General features: G+C 29.7%; 1 protein-coding gene across 1 annotated transcript in view; it reads left to right on the top strand.

Moving 5' to 3' along the window:
- The window catches only part of LOC123691615 (nose resistant to fluoxetine protein 6-like), a 29,905-nt gene that overhangs the window by 892 nt on the left and 5,262 nt on the right, over window positions 1–23,751 (top strand). The window contains exons 2-4 of the mRNA XM_045636100.1: window positions 16,543–16,712; window positions 19,059–19,252; window positions 21,842–22,121. Coding sequence (XP_045492056.1) covers window positions 16,543–16,712; window positions 19,059–19,252; window positions 21,842–22,121 — 644 coding nt within the window. The remainder of the gene's footprint in view (window positions 1–16,542; window positions 16,713–19,058; window positions 19,253–21,841; window positions 22,122–23,751) is intronic.

Below are 23,751 nucleotides of genomic sequence, written 5' to 3'. Positions count from 1 at the left end.
TAAAAATAAAGTTTGATTTGTGAGATCTTAAGACAAATGAACCTCTCAAAAAATGTAACACCCACGGCGATGCTCGAATTATAAATAAAACATCCAAGTGTTACTTGTATTTATGGATATTTATTATAAATAAAAAAAAAATAAAAAAAATTATAAATAAAAAAAAAAATAAATTATCTAAATTATCATAAATATTAAGTCATTCTTCATCGAAATTATAATAGACCGGAAGTTGTCACAATGGATAGCCTTTAGGACGATTCTAATTATGGCAAGGTTCTGATACAACCTTCTTTTAAGGAAAATTATGATTATCGTTTTTTGCTTTTATGTAATACTAGTGGTCCGCCCCGGCTTCGCCCGTGGTACATATTTCGCAATAAAAGGTTGCCTATGTCCTTTCTCGGGTATACAAATATCTCCACACCAAATTTCATGCAAATTGGTTCAGTAGTTTAGCCGTGATTGAGTAACAGACAGACAGAGTTACTTTCGCATTTATAATATTATAGTATGGATTAAAATAGACGTTACTTTTAACATAGACGTTTATTACAGATTTTTACGTTCGTCAAAATTTCGCACATTGGTTAAGAAGCGATGTCTTTGTGTATTCAAAATAAGACACGTTTGATTAAATACGATTATTTGCTTTTTGCTACATATTTGTTGAAACTTAATAAACAATATTATATTAAAAATCCTTGTCGCGGTATTTATTAAGTAAAAGCCGGTACTTTGTAGTGATAATACATATACTTCCATTCTGACAAAAATAATTAACTGGAGCTGGTTACTTCCTTTTAAATATCGTTCTTCGGAATTTACACGAATTTATTCCTTATCCGTAATTTGCTTTAATAAAACTTAAAAAATATTATAGTAAATCTTAAATATACTCATTTAAGACTAATTAATTCCGTTGTTATCTAGGCTATTTTTTCGTATCTTCCATTATAAAAGTGCATGTGATTACGAGACGCTGTTATTTCTATTTAGTCTTTGAATTTGCTAAAAAAATTAAGAATTTAAATCAAATTAATTACGAAATGCTAATATATTTTATAGATAACGTTAAACCTATTTGAAATTGTTTTCATATCAAACTTTAAATCGACTCTATCTAACGGTGTAAGATACTTGCTATCTTTATGAATATCATCTGGTATTAATACAAATTTCAATGTCTTATAGTATTACTGATCTCTAAACTGATATCTAGCTGATCATTTTCCAATATTTAACCGCTCTCGTGCAAAATAAACCTACAATAAAATTTGTTTGTTTTATACAAATAAAGGATAAGTAAATAGTGAATGTTTGAAATATCATGTATAAAAATATCTATTTTTCCTGGCCACTATTTTGATTTTAGCGATTTTATAAAAAAATAAAACACCTAAAAGGTTGATATAAAAATGTTCAGTTTAAAATAAAAGTTCAGAATTTAACCACTAGATATCTTATTACGATTTTCGCTTCCTTCACTGTTGTGTCAGCTAGACTCTATACCTACCTACTAAGAAAAAACATCTACCTATTATTCTTTTGTTTTCAATTTCATTTCTTTATACATAGCGTATTAAATAATTGTTTGACTAGTCCCGATTATTCTATGATATTGTGACTTGAAACATTTTTATGCTGTGAAAAGCGAATCGCGGCGTAATGCCAATACAAACTGTTTTGACGTCGGACGTATGCATAAAAAGTATTCTTGCAAAAGGGAACGTGACAGAAAGATAAACTAAGCCGAGAAGCCTTCAAGTGATGCTAATAATTATGTTGTGTATGTTATAAATTACAAATAAACAAAATTAGTCATCGACAATGTGATAAATGCATGGAATTGTTTTCCTATTTTGTATAACAGGGTATTGATTGCTAAGTTTATGGTTAAATATATAAATCTGGTATCACAATGTTTGTCCTCAATGGACTCCTAAACCACTTAACCGATTATAATAAAATTCGCACACCATGTGTAGTTCGATCCAACTTGAGAGATAGGATAGGTTTTATCCCGGAAATCCCTCGGGAGCGGGAACAATGCGGGTTTTCCTTTGTAAACGGGGGCGAAGCCGCGGGCGGAAAGCTAGTATAATATTATAATGTAATAGTTGTTGTGGTATACTGGAACCAAATGATTCGTTAAATATTATTCTTATTTCCATAAATACACTCTTGTCATATACAGTTAAATAATGAACAATTTTCTTATTTTAACTCAATGTGAATTAGCCTTGAAAATTGTAACTAAAGGTAAATAAACCAACATTGAAACATAAACCTAGAGTGTATCTATCATTATTGCTATTGCTTTACCTGTCCAGATTTAAATGATAAGTAAAGTATATTAATTTTCTAGTTTTTATATAGAAAAGTCTGATTATTATAGAGTAATTTTCTGTAAATAATAATCTGAAGTTTAAAATATTGTAGTACCTTAATAATATCTTCGTACAGAGATTCTATTTGTGCACAGCAAATTAACAGAAGTAGAGTAAATATTTGTAGTTACAAATTAACAGAAGTAGAGTAGTATTTTATATTATAAATACCTCTAAATAAAAAATAAAAAATAAATAAATAAAAGTCTTTATTTAATTTGTATTGCTGAGCAAATCAGGAGTAAAAAGACATATTATCATAATAAACAGATGCGTGAGAATAGCTAAAGGTATAAGAGTGGAAAAAGGTTAAAAACCTAAGACCGGTTACACACCTGCGAATAACATTTTTATTTTAATTCTCTAGATCTTTCTAGATGTACCTTTCATATTTTTCTTAGGAGTTTTATTCTAGATTTCTTTGACATTAGACTGTTAGAATATTTATTATTAATTAAATTTTCAAAAAATATAACGTTAAAAGCAATAGTTACAAACGTGCATTATGTGTAAACTGCAAAACTTAAAATAACTATGTCTTATCTTGCATTTAAATTATTATAGCTTAAAATAAAATGTTTGAATGATGAAATATAATTTAAATAATAACATAAATAAACAAAACTCTATTTCCACTTTTTCCTCGATTTGAATGCAACAAAATTGTTTGTAATTTTAATTGGGTCACATTATTTTTTTATTGTTTCGTTATGATAAGCAAATACTGTAAAGCACTTATTTTAGGTTGCAAATAAAAGTAAGAAATAAGTCGTTTATATTTTTGCATTGCGCAGACCGTCCGGTTCAACAGTTGACTTGGTTTATGTCTTGTTGACCTATCCTAAACGGAAGTCTTTTTTCGTAAAACCTTTTTTATAGTTATTTTTAAATCGGATCTATAAACAAATTATTTTACTTTTAAGTTTTTAAATTTACAATTATCTGAACTGAACAGAAAACAAAACAAAAAAATATTCTAATATACCTTTATAAAACAAAAAAAAAACCGTATGAATCAAATCAAATAAGTTTAAAATCTTCGCGATTTCTTTGATAAAGTGCTTGACGTATTTAACTTGTGAATTCATAGTAACAAGTGCTACCTATATATTAATCATACAGTTATTTACACATCTCATGATTCGACGTTAAGACCCCTCTTTGCATAGTTTTTTATTTATTTACTCTGACTCAGTGAGCTATAATATATCATGGGTTATATATTCTCGTATAGAAATAGTCATAAATTCAAACACAAATGTCAAGACATTCAGTTTTTATAGAATAAGAGAACGCCAGTTATAATTAATATCGATCAAGGAGAATAACAAAAAGAATTCAAATCTATTGAATTTCTACAAATTCAACATAACTTGTATTTCATTCTTAGTACCTACCGAATCTTGGAAAGTTCACTTTCGTAACCGAAGATATCTAACATCGATTTAAGCACTATATATGGTCTGAATCCAGTTTTGTTGCAAACAGTTCAATGACTTACAGAATCCTGTCACTATTACGAACTATGCGGTTGCATTCACTGACTCTAAACTTACGTAGAAATTACGAGAATTTTGCAGTTTCCATCAGGATAGAGTCGAGTTTCCACTTTCGAAACTGTATGAGTCATTCGCGTTATTAAGGTAGAATTCGGTTATCATTTCTGCAAATATAAACTGTTTTGCTTGTAAATGCAAATGTTTTTAGTAGATGGGAAGAAAGCCACGCTAGATCTGGAGTAGTTAATTATATAGAGCCATCTTAATGATAACTGTAACTATTATGTATGTAATTCCTTATGTGTCTTAAAACAACGTTGATACAAAACCTGATTAATGACTGCTAAACACGTTGAATTTACTTATAATATGACCTGTTGAAAACTATTTTATCTTACCTGGGAAACGGGGTTTTAGCATTGGTGGTTTATTAGTAAAATAATACGAGAAACAAAATCCTGTTTCACCAGGGAAGTCCGAGTGAGTGTACAGTTTGGGCCTTTACCGTTCAACAAACTGTTTTTCATTTTTATTAGCACCTACATCATTGCTGACATTTGACAGTAAATCTATACTAATATTATAAAGCGGAAGAGTTTGTTTGTTTGTTTGAATGCGCTAATCTCAGGAACTACTGGTCCGATTTGAAAAATTCTTTCGATGTTAGATAGCCCATCTATTGAGGAAGGCTATAGGCTATAATATCATCACCCTAAAACAAAGAGGAGCGGAGCAATGTGGGTAAAACCGCAGAGCACAGCTAGTATAAACATATTAATGCTGCAGCTGGTGGGCTCCAGATGTATATATGAATCTCCAATTGAATGTAATTTTGAGGTAAAGATAATATCTTTATGACGAGATATTATGACCGTTTATTCTGTGACTCGACGAATGGATACAAAATTTTATAATTAAAACGATATCGCCCAAGACGAAACAGGTAAATGTGTTTGGTAGAAAACAAGTTTTAGGTTTTGAACAAGATCGTAAAGAACATCTTCAGAGTTCAGACGGCGATCTTTTGTTAAATAAAAACTTAAGATTGAACACATACCTAAAATATTATATACTAGCGGTTCACCCCGGCTTCGCCCGTGGTACATATTTCGCAATAAAAGGTAGCCTATGTTTTTTCTCAGGGTCTAAAGATTGTCTGTGCCAAATTTCATCAAAATCGGTCGAGAGGTTTATGCGTGAAAACCATACATACATACATACATAATTACAAACTTTATAATATTAGTATAGATTAATAATAATTAATCATACACAACGTTCTGCTAATATTATAAATGCCATAGTTTGTCTGTATGTTACACTTTCACAGTTAAAGACAATGGCATAAAGTTAAATACCCGGATACTTTTATTTAAAAAATCTAGCGGTGGAAATATCATATGAAAGTTTTTCTTACTGGTTCAGGTTAAGAACCTCGAAGCAAAGCATAGACAGTATAGCATAATTCAATTATATCATTATGTCGAAGAACATAGAGCGCTTATAAATATTATGGAAAAATATGTGGAAATCTAGCTAAAATTCTAAACATTGTAAACGAACCAAACAGCAGAAAAATACATTTTAACATGTTCGTTTTTCCCATTTAAAGACTTAATTAATACCAAATGCAAATACAAGTTGCTATAAACAGTTATATTACATAATATATTATAGGGTTTATTTAATTCATTGTTTATCTGTATTATTATTAGTTTTATTATGACTTAGTTTCTTACATTGTTGGGTGGTGACTGTATTTGACAAGCGTTTACAAAAATGCTACATTATAACTTTGGAATAGGTTTTTAATCAAATGTATCAAAAGCCTATTCCAAATCTATTGAAATCTGAATCGTCGAAATATCGAAATATATATTTTATCGATATTGGTATTTTAAAACAATGTTAACTGCGACGGTATTTTTGTTAGTGTTTAGCGTTCATTGGAGAGGGCTGTACTCTCTCATCAATACGTTACAAATGAACTAAGAAATAATTACCTGTAGGTACTTACTTTGTTTACCGCGATCGTGTATCGAAAACTTACAAAAGTTTACGATACTCTACTGGTGTATAAATTAATACGCAGCAGGCCTTCCTATTTAATGTTCCATTATTATAAATATTTTAATTTATGTATAAAATACTGATTTATCGAGTATTTGTTTCATCGCGAAACGTGCAGTGGACCGCAAGAGAGTCATAGATAGAGTCCATCAAATTAGACCCCTTCGGTCGTAGATTCTATTAAATATTATTTATTTATTTTATTTTATCGATAGGATTATTGACAGCACTAGTAGTCTATATTCTGAGCTCGTAAACTGTTATTATGTTGAAACTGTAGTACTATATGCAACCGGTTTCTATAACTAACGTTTGTATCGTTGTTTGTTTCTTAATATTGAACTAACGTTTTTTAAATAGATAATATTTGCGGATAGCAAAAAGGTTTGTAATAAACATGTATCGTAATGTAAAATACCTATCCTAAGTAGACACTGTTTTACAGCCAGATACAAAAATAAAATAGTTTGGAAAATCCAAAAGTGCACGCCTCATAATCTCATCCTTTACAATAAAATTGATTATTTATAAAGAGTACGTGACTATAAATATAAAAATGAAATAAAATAAAACATTTGGAAAAGTAAAGAAAGCGGTACCGTAATAATTGAGCTATTTTTCTTGTGGCCCCACCTAGATGTGAAACTGCGCAGGTTTAAGGGACTGACTACCAACTTATTTTTTTAAACCTTGGCTTATAGTATAAAGAATCGAGTTTATAATGGTGAATTTTGAGTACACTATAAAAAAAAAAAAAAAAAAAGTCGATATTTTTTTTGTTTATTTAATAACAATTAAACCACATCGAATCAGACCCTGAAAAATGAAAGGGTTCTATTCCTGAGCATACTCAAGCGTAAGAGAAAAAAAAAGACTCGATTAGTAAAGTATTTCGGTCGCTATCGTGTTAACAAGAAAAAGGATCCGCACATACAGACACACGGACGTCCAAGACAGAACTTTTTTAAACTGTTTTTTAACTAGTTTAAATAACAAAAATGACATCAAAAATATCATGAACGTTAAAAATAGTGTTTTTTCTTAATATGTGTGTGTATGTATTATCTTACAAGTGCAATGTATGATACATAAAGACATTTTAAGTTTGAAAAATCAGATGTTTTGCGCGAAGTGACAGTAGTACCCACCTCAACGCTTCGCTTATGAGGCGTGCAATAAGAGCAGCATTTTCTTGTGTTAAAATATAAAATTGTATTGTGCAGAGACTAAAGACATTAAACTCCTTGAAAATAGCTTTTAGAAATAATAGAAACTAATATTATAATTTCAAATTATAAACCTGAGTTTTTAGTCATAAAAAACCAATCTTTTAACTACGTTGTATCTCTATTGTAATTTATTTAAAGTTTCGTCTATACAAAGACATAAGTTTGAGTTTGAAGTCAAAGATAACATTAGAACAGGAAAAGTTTCAATATGACGATTTCTTGAATAAACTTTACGCGCCAATCGATAAGTATTGAATTGATTTGCAATGCACGAATAAAGCATCGTCTATGCATCTAAAGCAGGGTGTTAATATTTATAAGCTTTGTGATAGAATTTGTCTGCACATAAATAATACTATGTCTGGGGTTGATGTATATATATTTTATGTTATGTGATTCCTTCCGAATTTGTGGAATTCAATTGATTCTAATGGCCTTGTATTGTTCAATCTTGTAAGTGTAATAATTGTAAATGTTTAGTAATAATATTGTTTATTTTTTTTTAATTTGTGTCATGAGTTTAATAATATTAGCAGCTAAATGTTGGTTAAATTGGTTTTGATTCGTAAAAGTCATGTTTTCGATAGATCAATGTTATATTTTTTTTATAGAAAGCTAAAAGATGTCATATTAAAGTAATGTAACTACTTACATATAAATGATATTAAAGTGGAAGAAATAGAATATATATCAAAATATATTCAAGCATACAGGAAATAAGGATTAAAGTAAGTAGTTACATAAAAAAGTACTAACACGAACATATTAAAATTATTTACAGTTTAATGAAGGGAATGAATTCGCAAATCGTCCATTAGTATGTATTATATAAACCCGTAATACTTGTGACGTCATTACAAAATATGATGACGAGTTAGCTGACATTTTTTAACAATGAAGTGCTATTTGCATACATTGGGATTTTAGCATGTTGTTATTAATCAATTAAATCCACGAGCGTCATAAATAGCTGTTATTAGGGTTTCTTGATGATAATACTTACTATTTAGGTTTTATTTTCCTTATTTTTGGTTGCGCTTAGGATATTTTAATTACCAGAAAGATTTTATTTTTTATTTTTGTGCGTAAAAAAACCATTTTAACAAAAACCAGAACGTCATAAATTATTTAAATTTTAACTGGTGAAACGTTATTTGTTAATAGTATTTGTTTTTTTTAATTATTATATACCTACCTAGTTTTAATCTTTAATTTAAAATTTGATTGAAAATGTATATATTTTTAAGTATTTGTCTCATAAAGTGGCAAAATCTATCAGTAATAAGGCTGACCTCTTGTGTTCATAGCAGGAACGTAATATATTTCAAAAATTAATCACAAGTAAACAAGCATTGCTCCGCTTCTATTGGTCTTAGCTTGATGACATATTAGAGCCTTTAGACTTTCTCGATAAATGGGCTATCTAACACGGAAATAATTTTTCAAATCGGACCTGTACTTCTTGAGATTAGCAATTAGCATCCATCCAAACATATAAACACATCAGCTTTATAATATTTGTATTATAGATTGATCTATCAAACAATTATTCAATCATCAGTGTGGACCGTGGTCACGATATGTAAAAAAAAAACGGACGAAAATTCATTAGCTATAAATATATGAATAACGATTAAATATTAACATAAAAATGACGCGCTAGAGTTAATTCACCTCAAAAGTAAAAACTAGTTTTGTAACATTTTAAATTATCCCTCTATAGGCGTGTATAAACAAATAATTTACATTCGATATTTGAATTTATAACGGACTTAAAGCGTGATTTATGACTAGTAAAATTGAACGAAAGTTCGAGTTAAGTAGTAGGGAAAAATTCATGTCTTAAAAACAATAACATAAAAGTTTGGTACATATTATAAAGCATTTTCCATAATATTATTCATATATTTTCAAAAACTACTGCAGTCTTTGCTATAGGGGTTGTTTTAAAAGTTTTAAAACAAGAAATATATATAATCTAAGTATATAATATAGAATTTTCTAAATCATGAATTCAAAGGTCATTTCAAACATTTTCTATTAGTAGAATTGGGAAAAAAAAGAGACCTGTGTTTTTCCCGTGCAGTTACAAACTTGAAGCTCACTACGTACGTTGTACGTTGTTCGTTGTTCAAGCAATAAATAAATAAATTTGAAAAACTAAGTAATGGAGGCTTTAAAAATCATGAGAATTTCCATTATTGATGTTTTTAATGAATGATATTATATGTATAACCCGGTAAACAATGTTTTAGATGCCGTTCGTAATTGTTAATTAGTAATTACTATATTTATAAGGTTCGCACATTTTTTGTCTTTTTATTATACCAAATCTGGTATTTTTCCATAGCTGCGTAATTGTTAATATGCATAGTATAAAAAAATTCCACGATTTTGTATAAAAAAATCGAGATAAAATTTAGCGCATAACGAATTAAATGGGTATTCCCTGTATCTATAACTATTATCATAGATATTTATAATTATTATATTATTCTTACATCAACATAAAATAACAAAAAATCTTACCATATTAACGATCTTAGAACTAGTTTAATTAATTTAAATGGACTTCTATTATTATGCAGTATTGTAATAAAGTGTAATTTAGTCTATTTTTAGAAATAGCACCGGTTCCTCATAAAATATTAATTAGGTACAAAATGGACGAAGTCGCGGGCACAAATTGATTAAAAAACAAGTTAAAACTAACTAGAATAATATTTTAAAATCAATAAAAATTTCCAGAATTTCTTTTATTTTTATGCTACTAAAGGTAGAAAATTTCACGATAAATTAAAATGGATCAGTTGTATAAAGCCAGAATTCGTGTTTTTATACAAGTCTCGTACGATTTTATACACAGAAAGCTGATGTAGCTATAAATTTGTATAGGTCATTCATTGCCCACTTAACAATTAGGTACAGGAAATCAGCTTACTAATTGTAATGAATTTAGGGTGTTTACATACTAGAAACTTTATACACAAATTATCTATGTAAATATGGTAATTTTGTATGGTTCCATGTTTATTTGTATTGACAAGATTCGAAATAATTATTCAAAAATAACAATAATTGGATATATAACTCAGCCCCCGATCACAGACACAATAGAAAATCTATTGTGTCGTGGCCCGATCGGGCCGCTCGGGGCTCAATGGGTTAAATCTCAATATGTATTTTTCATTTGTTGTGTAGTTAACTGTTTAGTGTTATAAGTAACATTGAATATTACAGACTATATTTAATATTTTGTTCATTATTAGGTGTAGAAAATGTCTTGAATAGCTTTTAGGCTTAGTCCTCACAATAAATAACTCAGCTAGATTTTTATCACTTCTCTCGTGTATCCCAAGTCCTATACAAATAGTACAACAAAAATACTACTTTATTCCAACTACTAAAGTTTCCAAACGTCCATTCTTGTGCGTAATTTACGTAGCGTACATTCTAGAACGTTCAGTCGGGAACAATGACGACAGTGTACGCGTTTTGCATATCAACACGGCTGCACATACAAAATGCTAAGATTCGTATTTGATAGTGGACCGTTTAGTAGTCACGACTTACGATACCTTAACGATATTTTGTTGTGAATGAGAGATTTGTGAGCAATTTTTATTGATTCCTTAATTTCCTTATTACATAGAGGAAAAAATTATGTTTTCATAACTAAATCGTTTGGCAAATTTTAAGAAATTCCTATAAAAAGACAGATGAAGCTTTAATTGCCGCAAAAAAAAACTCAATACGAATAAATTCATTGAATAAGTTAAAAATAACAAGAGCAAGATAATAAAATTAAAGCATTCGTAAATTAAATATCATCGTATTGATAGAGCAGAAAAATTTTCCATTTTACTTATAATAATAATAATTTAATAGTAACAATTAGTTAGCAAGGTTTAACAGCTGTCAGTTATAAAACATTAGATGACAGTTTACCTTACAAGGTAATTAACTACAATGACTCAAAATTGTATTAATATGGCACTACTGTCTGTTATTTCTTTAACAAATGGTTATTTAAAATGAAATAAAATTCATTTCACAATATTTCTTTAAAGATGACTGTACAGTTTTATCATTAAGTACTATTTTTATATTTTACTAGGTAGTTACTGAAATTTGAATACTTACTTATAGATTGTTTTTTTTTAATTTAAGTTAAATAGCTAATTTATCTCTACATTCAGGTTTTGGGCTTATTTTTTAATACGAACTGGTAGGTATTCAACGGGAAAATGAAGAATCAATACTTACAAATTACATTTGAAATCTTTAGTTATAACATCTGGAATATAACAAACAATTGCTCTATATGGCTGATTGTAAAGCCGTAAAATTGATTAAAATATAATATAATCAGGTCGTTTTATTCTGGCTTCGATCCAATTAATTAGGGTTTAAAGAAACACAATGTTGATGAAATTAATTCTGTCTTTACTCTGTGGCAGAAATAAGACCTTACCTTTAAAAAATTTGAGGCAGTACTGCAAAATATTTATGAGATGCAATATAGATGACTATGTTCTTTTACCTAAAGATGTACAATTTATTCTTCGTGAAATTTTTGCTTACTATAGAAAAATTATAAATAACAATCAAACGCATATACTAATTGAAATCGTATGTTGTAATATCGTTCAATCGCCTAGTTATCCGATAATACAATTCTGCAAAATTAGTATCTACATTCAACTAATTAATAATATGACAGCGAAGCGACAAATGTGATTATGGCAAGATACATGACTAATATCGTATAACAATTATGTAATTGTGGCCAGTCCCATATATCTATGACGTGACAATGGTCGTCACAGCATGCATTTGGGTCTAGGTTTAAGCCTTATTGAAATAATTCAGAAATGGTTTGTTAATTTTAGTCAAAGATGAACTTGCTAAAAGGTAGACGCATTATTATTACATATGAAATATTACAAGGATTTATGATTTTATGATACTGTGCCAGAGAAACATATTTAAGATTTTAAACCTTCAATTAGAAAATTAAAACATTTGTAAAATACGTCTGCCCTTTAGCCAAGGGGACACACGACTCATTAGTACTAACTACCAATTTTATGAAAAAACGTAAGCTTGGGTTTGTATGAAATTTTACAAGGTCTAGAGTCGGATATTAGTCAGAGTACTATTAGTTAGAGTACTAGCTTTCCGCCTGCGGCTTCGCCCGCTTTGTCTAAAACCTATTAAATTATACACTAAAACCTTCCTCTTGAATCACTCTATCTATGAAATTAAACCGAATTGAAATCCGTTGCAAGATTCAAGCATACATAGGGACAGAGAAAGTGAGAAAGCGACTTTGTTTGATACTATGTAGTGATGTTCAAAAATATCATTATCTCAAAATATATTCATTAGTAAGTAACATTTTGACTCATTCACCAGTATCCACTTTACTTAATTCCAGTCAAGATTGTGTTCTATTCTTGTCTCGACTAGCAATTGTAACATTCTTTGAATAAATCTGACATTTGCGTAATATGGCTGTGACCTTGTAATTCACATGGTGTTCCAAAACTTCCAGTTTAGTATTCGCGGTCGTTCAAGGTCATACAGGTGTAGACTACTAATCGATTGTGCCATCTTCTTGCAGTTACTTAAAAGTGAATGAGGACTTAATTATTAGAAAGAAAAGAAAGAAAATACATTGAGAATTGATACATATTATGTATCATCATTCATCATTAATGGAGAATTGATACATATTATGTATCAATTCTCCATTAATGATGGGATTTTCTATACGTAACATTTTGTCAAAAAACATTTTAGAGTGGTAGGCTACATTTTCTCCTTTTCATCCCAGTTCCACTTGGAAGGGGCTGTGATTATTATGTATAAGAATCGGCGAATAATGTGTTATGAACTAACACAATTTATTAATAATACCTAAGAAATAAATGTTCTATAGTTCTTTTGTTGGAATGTAGTCTGTCAGTTTAATTACTTACATTTTCTATTTTATTAATATGTATTTAATAGAATGTACCAAACAAAATCAAGAATTTAATTATGTATTCTGTGTTGAGTTATTGTGCTTGAATCATTCCAAATCTGATATCGAGTCTAAATTTGTTTCTGTTTATGAAAAATGTTTGTCGTCTTGACAAAGTCCGTTCCTAAAGTAAATTGATTTCCGAGAAGAATTTTATAAATAATAATTAAATACTTCAGCGACAGCTTTTTCAACATTGCGAACTTTAATTTTAATTCCAGGCCAAGCGTGGCTAATCGTCTCAAATAAAGAGAACCAACTAAATTACATTTTCTTAAGACCTAATTTATCTAACTTAAAATATGTTCTGGATAGCAGTTTGAAAAAGATTAGCAATTGAATACTAGAGATTAAATAATATGTGTGTAAATAAAAGGCCTAGAAGATAATATACCAAGTATACAATATTATGTATTAAAAAATAATGCCGCTAATATAATATCGATCACAGATAATATATCCAGTTTCATACGGCATATTGCATGTAATAAACGTAACTACAATAATTAATACCTACATAGTACATACTTATAACAGCGAAATTCTGCCCGTTCCTGGAATAATCTCTTTGATGTTATTTTTTATACAAAGTTACTAGCAATTGGCCCGTGGCTTTATTTGCGTTGTCTATTACTATTCTATCACTCGCTAATATCTTTTGGAAGGATGTTAGAAATATATTTTTAGAATTCACAAAAAAATAATATAGAAAATCAAGTGTAAATTATGGTTTCGAATGTGGATATAAAATATTTGACCATTAAAGAAATGTAAAAAAATAAAACAACAAGTGATAACTGCGTTAAAAACAACCGACTTCAAACTTGCAAAATTCACAAATACCTACAGACAAAAATGCTCATAAAATAAAAACTACTGGGCCTATCCGAATAAAATTTTTATGGGACCAATTCGACACCATCCTGCATCGAACAAAAAAAGAATCACGTAAATCGGTTCAGAAACCTCGGAGTAATCGGTGTACATACATAAAAAAAATTATACTGGCCGAATTGATAACCTCCTCCTTTTTTTTGAAGTCGGTTAAAAACAAATAACCCATAAACTTTACCGAAACCTGAAAATGCTATACAAATACAGCAGCAATAATTCCTTTGTATTTTAATGCTAGCAGTAATTTAGTTATGAGACAATGAACCCTGAATATAAATGTTGTTTAAATAGGTTATATCGTAAACAATTGGTTGTCCGTGATTACATTACATACCTAACTAGTGGTAGTAATAGGAAATTTTCCTAAAGCTCTATTTACATACAAGCTGACCAATCAGATTTACGCATGTTCAAAAAATGTGATGAAATAGTGTTGATTTCAAATGAGGAGTTTGCTTTTTGGAAAATTTATTGCAAGGCGGTACAATAAAAAAATATACCGAACGAATTGAGAACCTCCTCCTTTGTTTTAAATCGAATACTACTTAATAAGCCCCTTTTTGAGTTGAAAATTGAGTATTGGAGTGTCTTTCTATGGGTTCTAGAGTTATTTTCTATATTGTATTCATAGGTGTAATACGTTAGCTTAAAAAATGAAATGAAATAATATTATGTTAAATGCGTATATCATTCAAACGACGGAACAAAACAAAAACATTATTTAAAAACTGTAATTCACCAGCAAAAGTAGTATGTAGCTTATATTTAATTTATTTGAAATAACTCAGTTGAAACGTCCCTTTTAATAAAATGTGTTTGAAAGAATGGAAATGCAGTCTGTAATTACATTATGGTTACATTAGACTAATGTTGAAATAACAGGAAAATGTATTCAAAATAAAATGTCACGGTTCCGCTGAAATTTCTACTTTAAATTCACGACGTGTCTTCAAAGACAAAGTAGCTGTGTGTTAAGTAATAACTAATTAATGTAACTGTTGTTATTCTTGTGTTTAATTTATTTAAAAGTGTAGCAACTGCTTTTGTTTATTTGGCGAACCAAGATACCTACTATGAATTTATTTAAGTGTCATGACTGTTCTTGGTACAAATTACAATATAATAAAGTAGAAAGAAGTTTTACGAATGCTTTACCTCTAGAATTATATATACATTTTATTTATTTTCATAAATAAACAAATGGACTTAGGTACCTACACGATATTGGTTTTAAATAAAATCAAAGTTCAAGAATGAGTCTAAAATACCATAATATTTTAATTTGTTTTATAGGTACATATGACTTTTATCACATCAAAAACAATACAAGAGAAACTGCATTATTTTTAAAACGTCCATATTATTATCAATGAACAGTAGCGACTGTTTACTTTTCGCATTAAATTAACATAAACGCAAGTAAGGAAGTAACAAACAAGGTGAATATGTGGAAATCACATATTATGTCCGCAATCAGACACGAGAAATGAATTTATATGCGTGATAATGATACGACCATTGTTTACAATACATAACCACAGATAAAGAAGAGCGTGTGTGCCGATCACACGTGTCAGAAGTGAAACTTCTTTGGCAAGATTCAAATATCTACCAAATCCTCGCCTTACTTCATGACGTGACGGTATTGCCATGACGCAACCTTAAATTCGCTTCAAAGAAGTTTCACTTCAATAAATTACTATACTACTCAGACTTAACTAAAATAATAGTTTTGTTACAGCGCCATCTAGTTGAAAATCAAGGAAACATTACAATGTTTATCTGTTACTTTTGTGGCACAGCTATCTTTATCGATATTTCTAAAGTTCACCTTATACTCGGTCAGGATGTATACCTAGTGTAAAGCTCGCTTTCGTAAAAATGCACTTGTAAATTATAATGCACACAAATCACACGATAACTGTATGAGTTGAAATAACATCGTAAAAAAAAGAAATCAGATAAAAATTACAATATTTCGTCACTAATATAGCAGTTTAGATTACTAAAGCATTAGGCAGTATAACTTTTACTTATATTATGTTATATTGAAACACCACTCAAATAAATAACACATTCTTCTCCTCTTAAAAGTATTATATTTCTAAATATTTGAAGATAACATTTTCTTTTTATGAATCCAATACAAGGATCATTGAACTGCAAACAAATAAATGTTGTCCGAACAGGAGCCCTCAAGTTTATCGTGCTTAACTTTTTAATTTCCAGGATTTTTTTTTAAAGCAAATTGAATAATATAATATTTATTTATTACTATGTATTGAATGAGGATGTTAAATAAATATTAATTTATTAATTGATTTGACTCAAACAATGTTTCTTCGTCAGGAAATTCTTTTATTTATTATGTTTATACTTATTGTACTTATGACTTAATTGTATAAAATTTTAATATTTTTTTTTATTTCCAGTGTTCGACGCGTCAGCCAAGTCTCCACAAGGCCTGCTATTCGGCTCCTCCTACCATCTCGGCAACTTTGACGAATGTATGGACATCGACGAGCCAGGAGAGGGTCTCACTGTGGAGGGACAGTACTGCCTGGCTACTATCAAGTGGAGGGAGGGGGAGGAGAGTAAAAAGGTTAATACATAATATTATATCGTATCAAATTTTATTGATTGACGGAAGAGCACAGAAGGGGCAACAGGCGGTCTTATACCTAAATCAGCGTTGTAATATATTATGTACTAGCTTACCGCCCGCAGCTTCGCCCGCTTTCTCTAAAACGATTTGAGATTTAAACTATCCTATCTCTCAAGTTGGATCGAACTGCACATGGTGTGCGAATTTTATTATAATCGGTTAAGTGGTTTAGGAGTCCATTGAGGACAAACATTGTGACACGAGATTTATATATATTAAGAAGATAGGTAGTGAGTAAAATAAAATAAATATGGAAACTAACAAAGCATTTACTTATAAAGTTAAATGATATAGTGTTATAATTGTGGGAAAAGACGCTAAACTAAAGGTAGTTTCGTAAATAAGTTTAATTAGAATTGAGAACTGAGAATTACTTTTGGAAATGCCAGTTATAATTACATGTTATTAAGCTACCTATACAGTATACATAAATGTTGCCTTTTACCGAAACTTCATTTTAATCTGAATCGAACACTATTATTAGAATCGCTATAATCTTGGAATTATGAGTTAGCGATAAGATAATTGTTATTTTGCATATTATATTTCTATTGAATTAGACGTTCCCTAAAATGCAATGTAATAATACCCTAAAAACAATGTTTATATTTTCTTTGAAGCTCTTTTCAATTGACAATACATAGATAACATACATGCATCCATCCCATCAAAATGATGAGAATATCTTGCGAAAAGCGAGTAAACATTGAATTTCCACCATTTCGAGTACCAGGCTTGCATAAACAGAGAGGTAGTTGGAACTTGGAACGTATCAAACTCCAGCTATGGACGTTAGCAAATGATGCCTATAATTTTCCTGTATGCACGCTCTAGTGACACCGAGGTCCACAATACTGGGTCACGCACTCGGCCCACAAAGCCTTTGTAATGTTCACGGATAATGATGAGTGCTGTTCTGAAGTTTTTAATTGGATGACTATTTTAGTAATTGCTGCGTGTGTTCAAGTTGATGGGTATTAGGTATAGGTGGTTGAATGAGGCAAAAGCTTTGTAGTGGTAAAAGTTTATTAATAATTTTATGGACAGGATTGTTTCTTAGGCAGGATGAAAGGATGGTTGTTTTGAATTTTCATGTACGAAATCTGGTTCATATTTAATAGTCTTGCCCCCCTAGCCAAGTGGCTTTCTGTTAGCGTAGCGTTCAATAGAATAGATAACGTTTATCTATCTACATTCTACAGCTTACGTCAATCTCATACATTCGTAGTCTATTTATTCTATTGAACGCTACACTAACAGAAAGCCACTTGGCTAGGGGGGCTGATATGCAAATATTCTACATTTTACCTGAGTATATTAAACGCATTATATAAAAATTATTTTCGGATAAGAAACATTTTACTTTTACTTATTAAAGGAGGAAATTCTAGTTGAAGGTTAATGTTGCTATGAATGAGGTGTCTATCAACAATTTTTTTATTAGGTAATACATACATTAATAATCTTCTATAATATAAAAATGAATCCCAAAATGTATTGGTAAGCGCATAACTTTAGAACAGCTGAACCGATTTCTTTAATTCTTTTTTATTATATTCCTTGAAGTACGAGGTTGGTTCTTATGTAGAGAAAACGAGAATTTGTACCACGGGCGAAGCCGGGGCGGACCGCTAGTTTATAAATATTTATAAAATAATTATAAATACTTTTTACAACAAATTTCTGAAGCTTCAGTAACATAGAGCAATAATGAGTGGAATTCTAATAAAATATTGTACACTCGATATAATTCCTTCGATTAATTATTAACACATCCATTTATTTATTTATTTCTGATTCCTTACAGCTATTTTTACAATAATTACATAATAATTGAACAATACGCCAATGAAAAGGAATTCCATTAATAGAATTATTATAAAAAAACATGTGACAAAGAAAATTGAGTAAGAAAATAGGAGGAAAAGATATATGTTAAAATAATAAACAAAATACGTTTGTGATGAGTGTAGGTGTAGGAATGGTGTGTAGTCTGTTATGAGTGAGTGAGTGTGTGAGTGAGAGTATATATGTATATAATTTAAGTAAAAATTAAGTACTGAAACATATAGTTATTATGATTTGATTTGATTGCTTTTTTAAATTTGAGCGGGACGTTAATTAAGAAATATCTAGCTTATACGACTATGTAACATAATATTGTGGAATATAATATGCTGCAATATAATATACTATCAATTGATGCTGGAATACAATATACTTTATATGCTTGGTGATCCATGCGTTATGATAAATTGACTAATAATAAATGTATTTCCTCAGATTCGTACAGGCCGTGGAGAGAGTCTAAGATGGGCTGTCTGCGTACCAAGCTCCTGCGATGCGAGATCTGTGGCGCGATTCGTTGGCGATGTTTTGTCACATTCTGTGGGCAACACCACTAAAGTGGAGGTCACTGAAAAGGACTGTTACACGCGCCGACCGCTAAGTGTCAACAAACTTGATATTAGCTTTTTGTAAGTCTAAGGGTGCAATTTTGTATGATATATTATGTCACCATAAAATTGAATGATTTCTACTTCAATAGTTTATAATCTATGAAGTAGTTAAATTGAATAAAGGATGTGATAAGGATCACAATTTTTCGACAGTTTGCAATTTCGCGAGAGATTAAAATGTAACGGTATTTCAAATATTGCGGCGACAAATTATTACACGTTCGTCATGATGCACTCTATCTAATAAATAACATGCATTAATTCGTTGCGTAGTTTTAAAGATCTAATCATTCGTAGAAAGTGACTTTTTATACTTTGGAGCGATTTTATCAGCCTTATAAAGCTTTTACACGCTGAAAGTTCTCAACTAAAAAGTTACAAAACTTCGCTTTTTCAGCGAAGAAAATATTTCAGCGTTTACTTTTGCCCTAAATACTCTTTCTGTCCCGTTTTCCTTAGTTATTTGGTAAAATGGAACAAGTTTAAAACGTAATTTAAAGTACTAACTGGTTAAAAAATGTATCTAAAAATTCTAAATTTGTCATAGTTTTTACGCTGCTAGCATAAATACGGTTGATACAGAAAACTATGGAGCTGTAATTACTTCCTGTACTATGAAACTCATCAATAACTCTCGAAGTATTGAGATAGATCGTATATGGAAGAACACTTTTCCACTCACATTATTAGTTTATTATGGTAGTGACGTTTATATGAATAAATGTTTCATGTTATTTATTGATGATTTTGATTCTTGCGTGTAAAAATTATTTGCAAAATAACAAATACAAAGAAAATAAAATCAAATTTAGAATGTATATAATAATGCAGTGAAAAGATGCTTTGAGTCATAAGGCCGAATGGTTTTGTTTTACTTTTATTTTATAAGACTGTTGTACAATAAAGAGTAAATAAATAAATAAATAAAAATTAAAAGTAAGTACCCCAAGCTTTAATACATAATATTGAAGCTTGATGTATTCAAGTATGGTGATTTATGTATAACAATTGAGTATTTGAATAAAAAAAAATTATTGATTTTTTTCATGTATTTTAAAACTTTATTATTAATAATATTGATATTTAATGCAAAAAACTCCAAAAAAAATGTTTTTCAATTAATTATAAGCAATTAAAAATTGATGAAATTTAAATTAAAATCACGTGACTATAAACGCGCCATGGCTGGTCACCATAGATGTGACGTCAAAATGTTATAGTTGTATAGGTTTTTGTATCAACTGCAATGTGTGAAAACTAAGATTATGACGTCACACGCGTCCGGGTGACGCTTCGGGAGTACCTAATTGTCGGTGTGTTTTCGGTACTGGATTCAAAGACTAATTTCACTGGTCTGCAAAAAAATTTTTTTTCGCGCTCCTTCTTATTTTTGCACAATATTAATACAGAAGTGATACTTCTGAACAGAAATTAAGTTTTAAAAAATTTGTATCACGTCTAGATTTTTTGTAGTTTAATATGAAAGAAACCCATTTATTGTTCTAAGAATACATCGTTATTTTAATAATTACGTTTAAATATTACAAATAAAGTCAAGAAAACTATTAAAATCTATAAGACAATATAATTACACATTATTTACATTGTTTCAATTAAAAGTTTTCTCTTCTTTTAATATTTTATGAGGTTTTTCGCGACGAATCGATCAAATAAAATCAACAAGCTTTGCTGCCTAACTTATTATCTATATTTTCAGTTAGCTTTTCCGTATCTCTTCTCAAACTTCTGGTGAAATCTTGCATAGTGATCACCAGATACTCTTTTTACAGCTAGTCCGCTTAATTTCATAATTTAAGTCTTATATATGCTCCCGCATTTTCTGTCCTATAAAGACGCGCTATAAGGTCGCGCTTTCAATGTTGCGTCGTTGAAAAATCCATAACACGTGATTTAATTTTGCTTTATGGTTGAAATTATACACAAATTTTCATCAATGTATCAGTACAATATAAAAATTTTACCAAAATATTAGGTTAAAATCATCAACCATCACCTTAAAACTTTACTTTGAACTGAGCGCCGCGGAGTCATGATGAGAACTATAGAAGCCCATAAATTCCCTACAAATTAGTGTAAAAATAATGTCTTCAGTAGATATCGTTCTTGCTTTTTATAAATTCAAGTCGTTTTTGTGATGAAAAATATCATATAGACCGAATAAAATAGCATTATTGCAAGAGAGACTACCAAACAATACACAATTTTGAGGTATTTAAAAACGACAACAAAAAAAAAATTTAGACGTGATACAAAAAAAATGAAAGCAGATCTAGATTCAGCATGTTAAGATCTCCATGTTTATCATATTTTTATTCAAAGGAGGATTTCTTTGCAGACCAGTGTTTTTATTTTGAAATAACTTTTGAATTATTGCAAAAAAAAATAAAAAAAAATAGTTTTGTTATAAAACTAATATATAATCTTTCCATTTAGCATAAAAAATTTTTTTATTCAAATACTCAATTTCGAAAAACACCTTTATAGTTCAACAAGAATCATTAAATATAGTAATTTTGAGACGTAATCCGCATTATGCCGATATTGCAGAACTCTTAGATATTAATTGACAAAATGTTTTATTTGCAGAGTGCTCATTCTATTCTTCGCTCTAATCCTCACTATATCTACCTCCTACGAGATCTATGCGATCCGCAGCAACAAGAAGGAAACTAACATGCACAACCTCATAATCTCCTTCTCCCTCATCAACAACATCAAGAAGATCCTCTCAACGAAGCAGAACAACGGTCTGGGTCTGGAATGCATTGCTGGGATCAAGGCTTTGGCCATGGTGTTCATTATTACTGGCCATGCGTGTCTGTTTATCGGCAGTGGTCCTGTTATGGACGCGAAGGCTTGGGATCGGGTGAGTTTGATGGTCAATTTATTAGTAATTAGAAGATTGTGTTTAACATAATTTATAGAAATACCTACACATGAGTTGTATAAAAAAAGTAAAAGTCACCGCAAAATTTGTATCCCGGCATAATTGGCCAGCGCTAACTTTCAGTCAGAATTTAGATCTCTCCTCTATGTTTTTTCTTGCGTTAGAAAAGTGTGTATAACACTTTTTAATAAACATTTGGATTCCGATTGAAATCGTCTCTCAGATATTTAATTCGGATTGCAACTGACTTCCTTCGTAATTGTTTAAAATCTATATGTAAATCTAACGTTATTATAATATGCAGGATTTATTCATCATCATTATAGTATTATTTTTTATGTAAGCGTTTTACTCGTTTATAGGAATATTTAAGAATGGTTCACGGTCATTATATTTAATAGGTCCAGAAATAGTTTTAATCTTAATATACTGTCTGAAAATGGAACCATAAATATTGCTTATTTATTAGAACTAACGCAGAATCTATGAATAGAAATGAATATTTTCAGCTAAGTGAAATTTTATTGTTATTTTCTCGTCTAGTAGGTTAATATACGCGGAGTAACTGATTGGAGTTTATTTGATTTAGAATCTTATATAAATGAAATTCAAAGCTACTTTTACAGTACTCGGCAATTCAGATAAACATCAATACTCCCGTATTGAAAACAGAAAATTATTTACCTCCGTAAATCTTTATTAAAACTAAGTTTTCTATTAAGGGTTAAATTAAATTCTCAGTTTCAATTGCTTATAAAAGCTTTTGTGGGTTTTCAAATATTAGTCCTGGGTAAGATGGATGGACAAACAGGACTATTGGAATTAATTTTGTAGACGAGTTGAGTTTCAATAAATTTATTTGATTAGTTTAGAATTTTGTTACTTTGCTCTGGTTGATTTGAATTTTTGGCTTGTTAAATTCAAAGGATAGTTTTGAAACGAGTCGATATATCCTTAAATAATATTATATTATTTACAAATACATATATTATATATTATATAATATGAAATGAAAAATGAAAAAATATTTATTTAGACCCACATTATATGAAATGTTTATTTATTATTTTGTGGCTATCAGTAATGTACCTACTGTGAAATATATAATTTTTACTATTTCTGAATAATCATTCCCAACGATAATTAATATTAAAAGCAAAAATTGTTGATGCGACCAGTGTGTGCATAGATAAAAAAATACTGGTCGAATGAGGAAGAGTTACGTCATACTGTAATAAATACATCGTTTTGAATTTTCAATTATCATATTTTGTGAATTAAAATATTATGCAACATGAAAAAATAATTAATGTGCACATTGTAAATTATAAAGCTGAAGAGTTTGTTTGTTTGTTTGAATGCGCTAATCTCAGGAACTACTGGTCCGATTTGAAAAATTATTTTGGTGTTAGATAGCCCATTCATCGAGGAAGGCTATAGGCTATATATCATAACGCTAAGACCAACAGGAGCGGAGCCACGCGGGTGAAATCGCGGAGCGCAGCTAGTATTATATAAAAGGTTGCTCGTGTAAGCTTAATTGCTGCGGAAAGTACACTAGAAGACAAGTCGAGTCGATAAAGCCTTCAATCTATGCCAATTATTCATC

This window comes from Colias croceus, chromosome 5 (assembly GCF_905220415.1).
Source record: "Colias croceus chromosome 5, ilColCroc2.1".
Lineage (NCBI taxonomy): Eukaryota > Metazoa > Arthropoda > Insecta > Lepidoptera > Pieridae > Colias > Colias croceus.
Note: the sequence above shows the minus strand (reverse complement) of the source record. Positions and strands in the feature narration are given on the sequence as shown.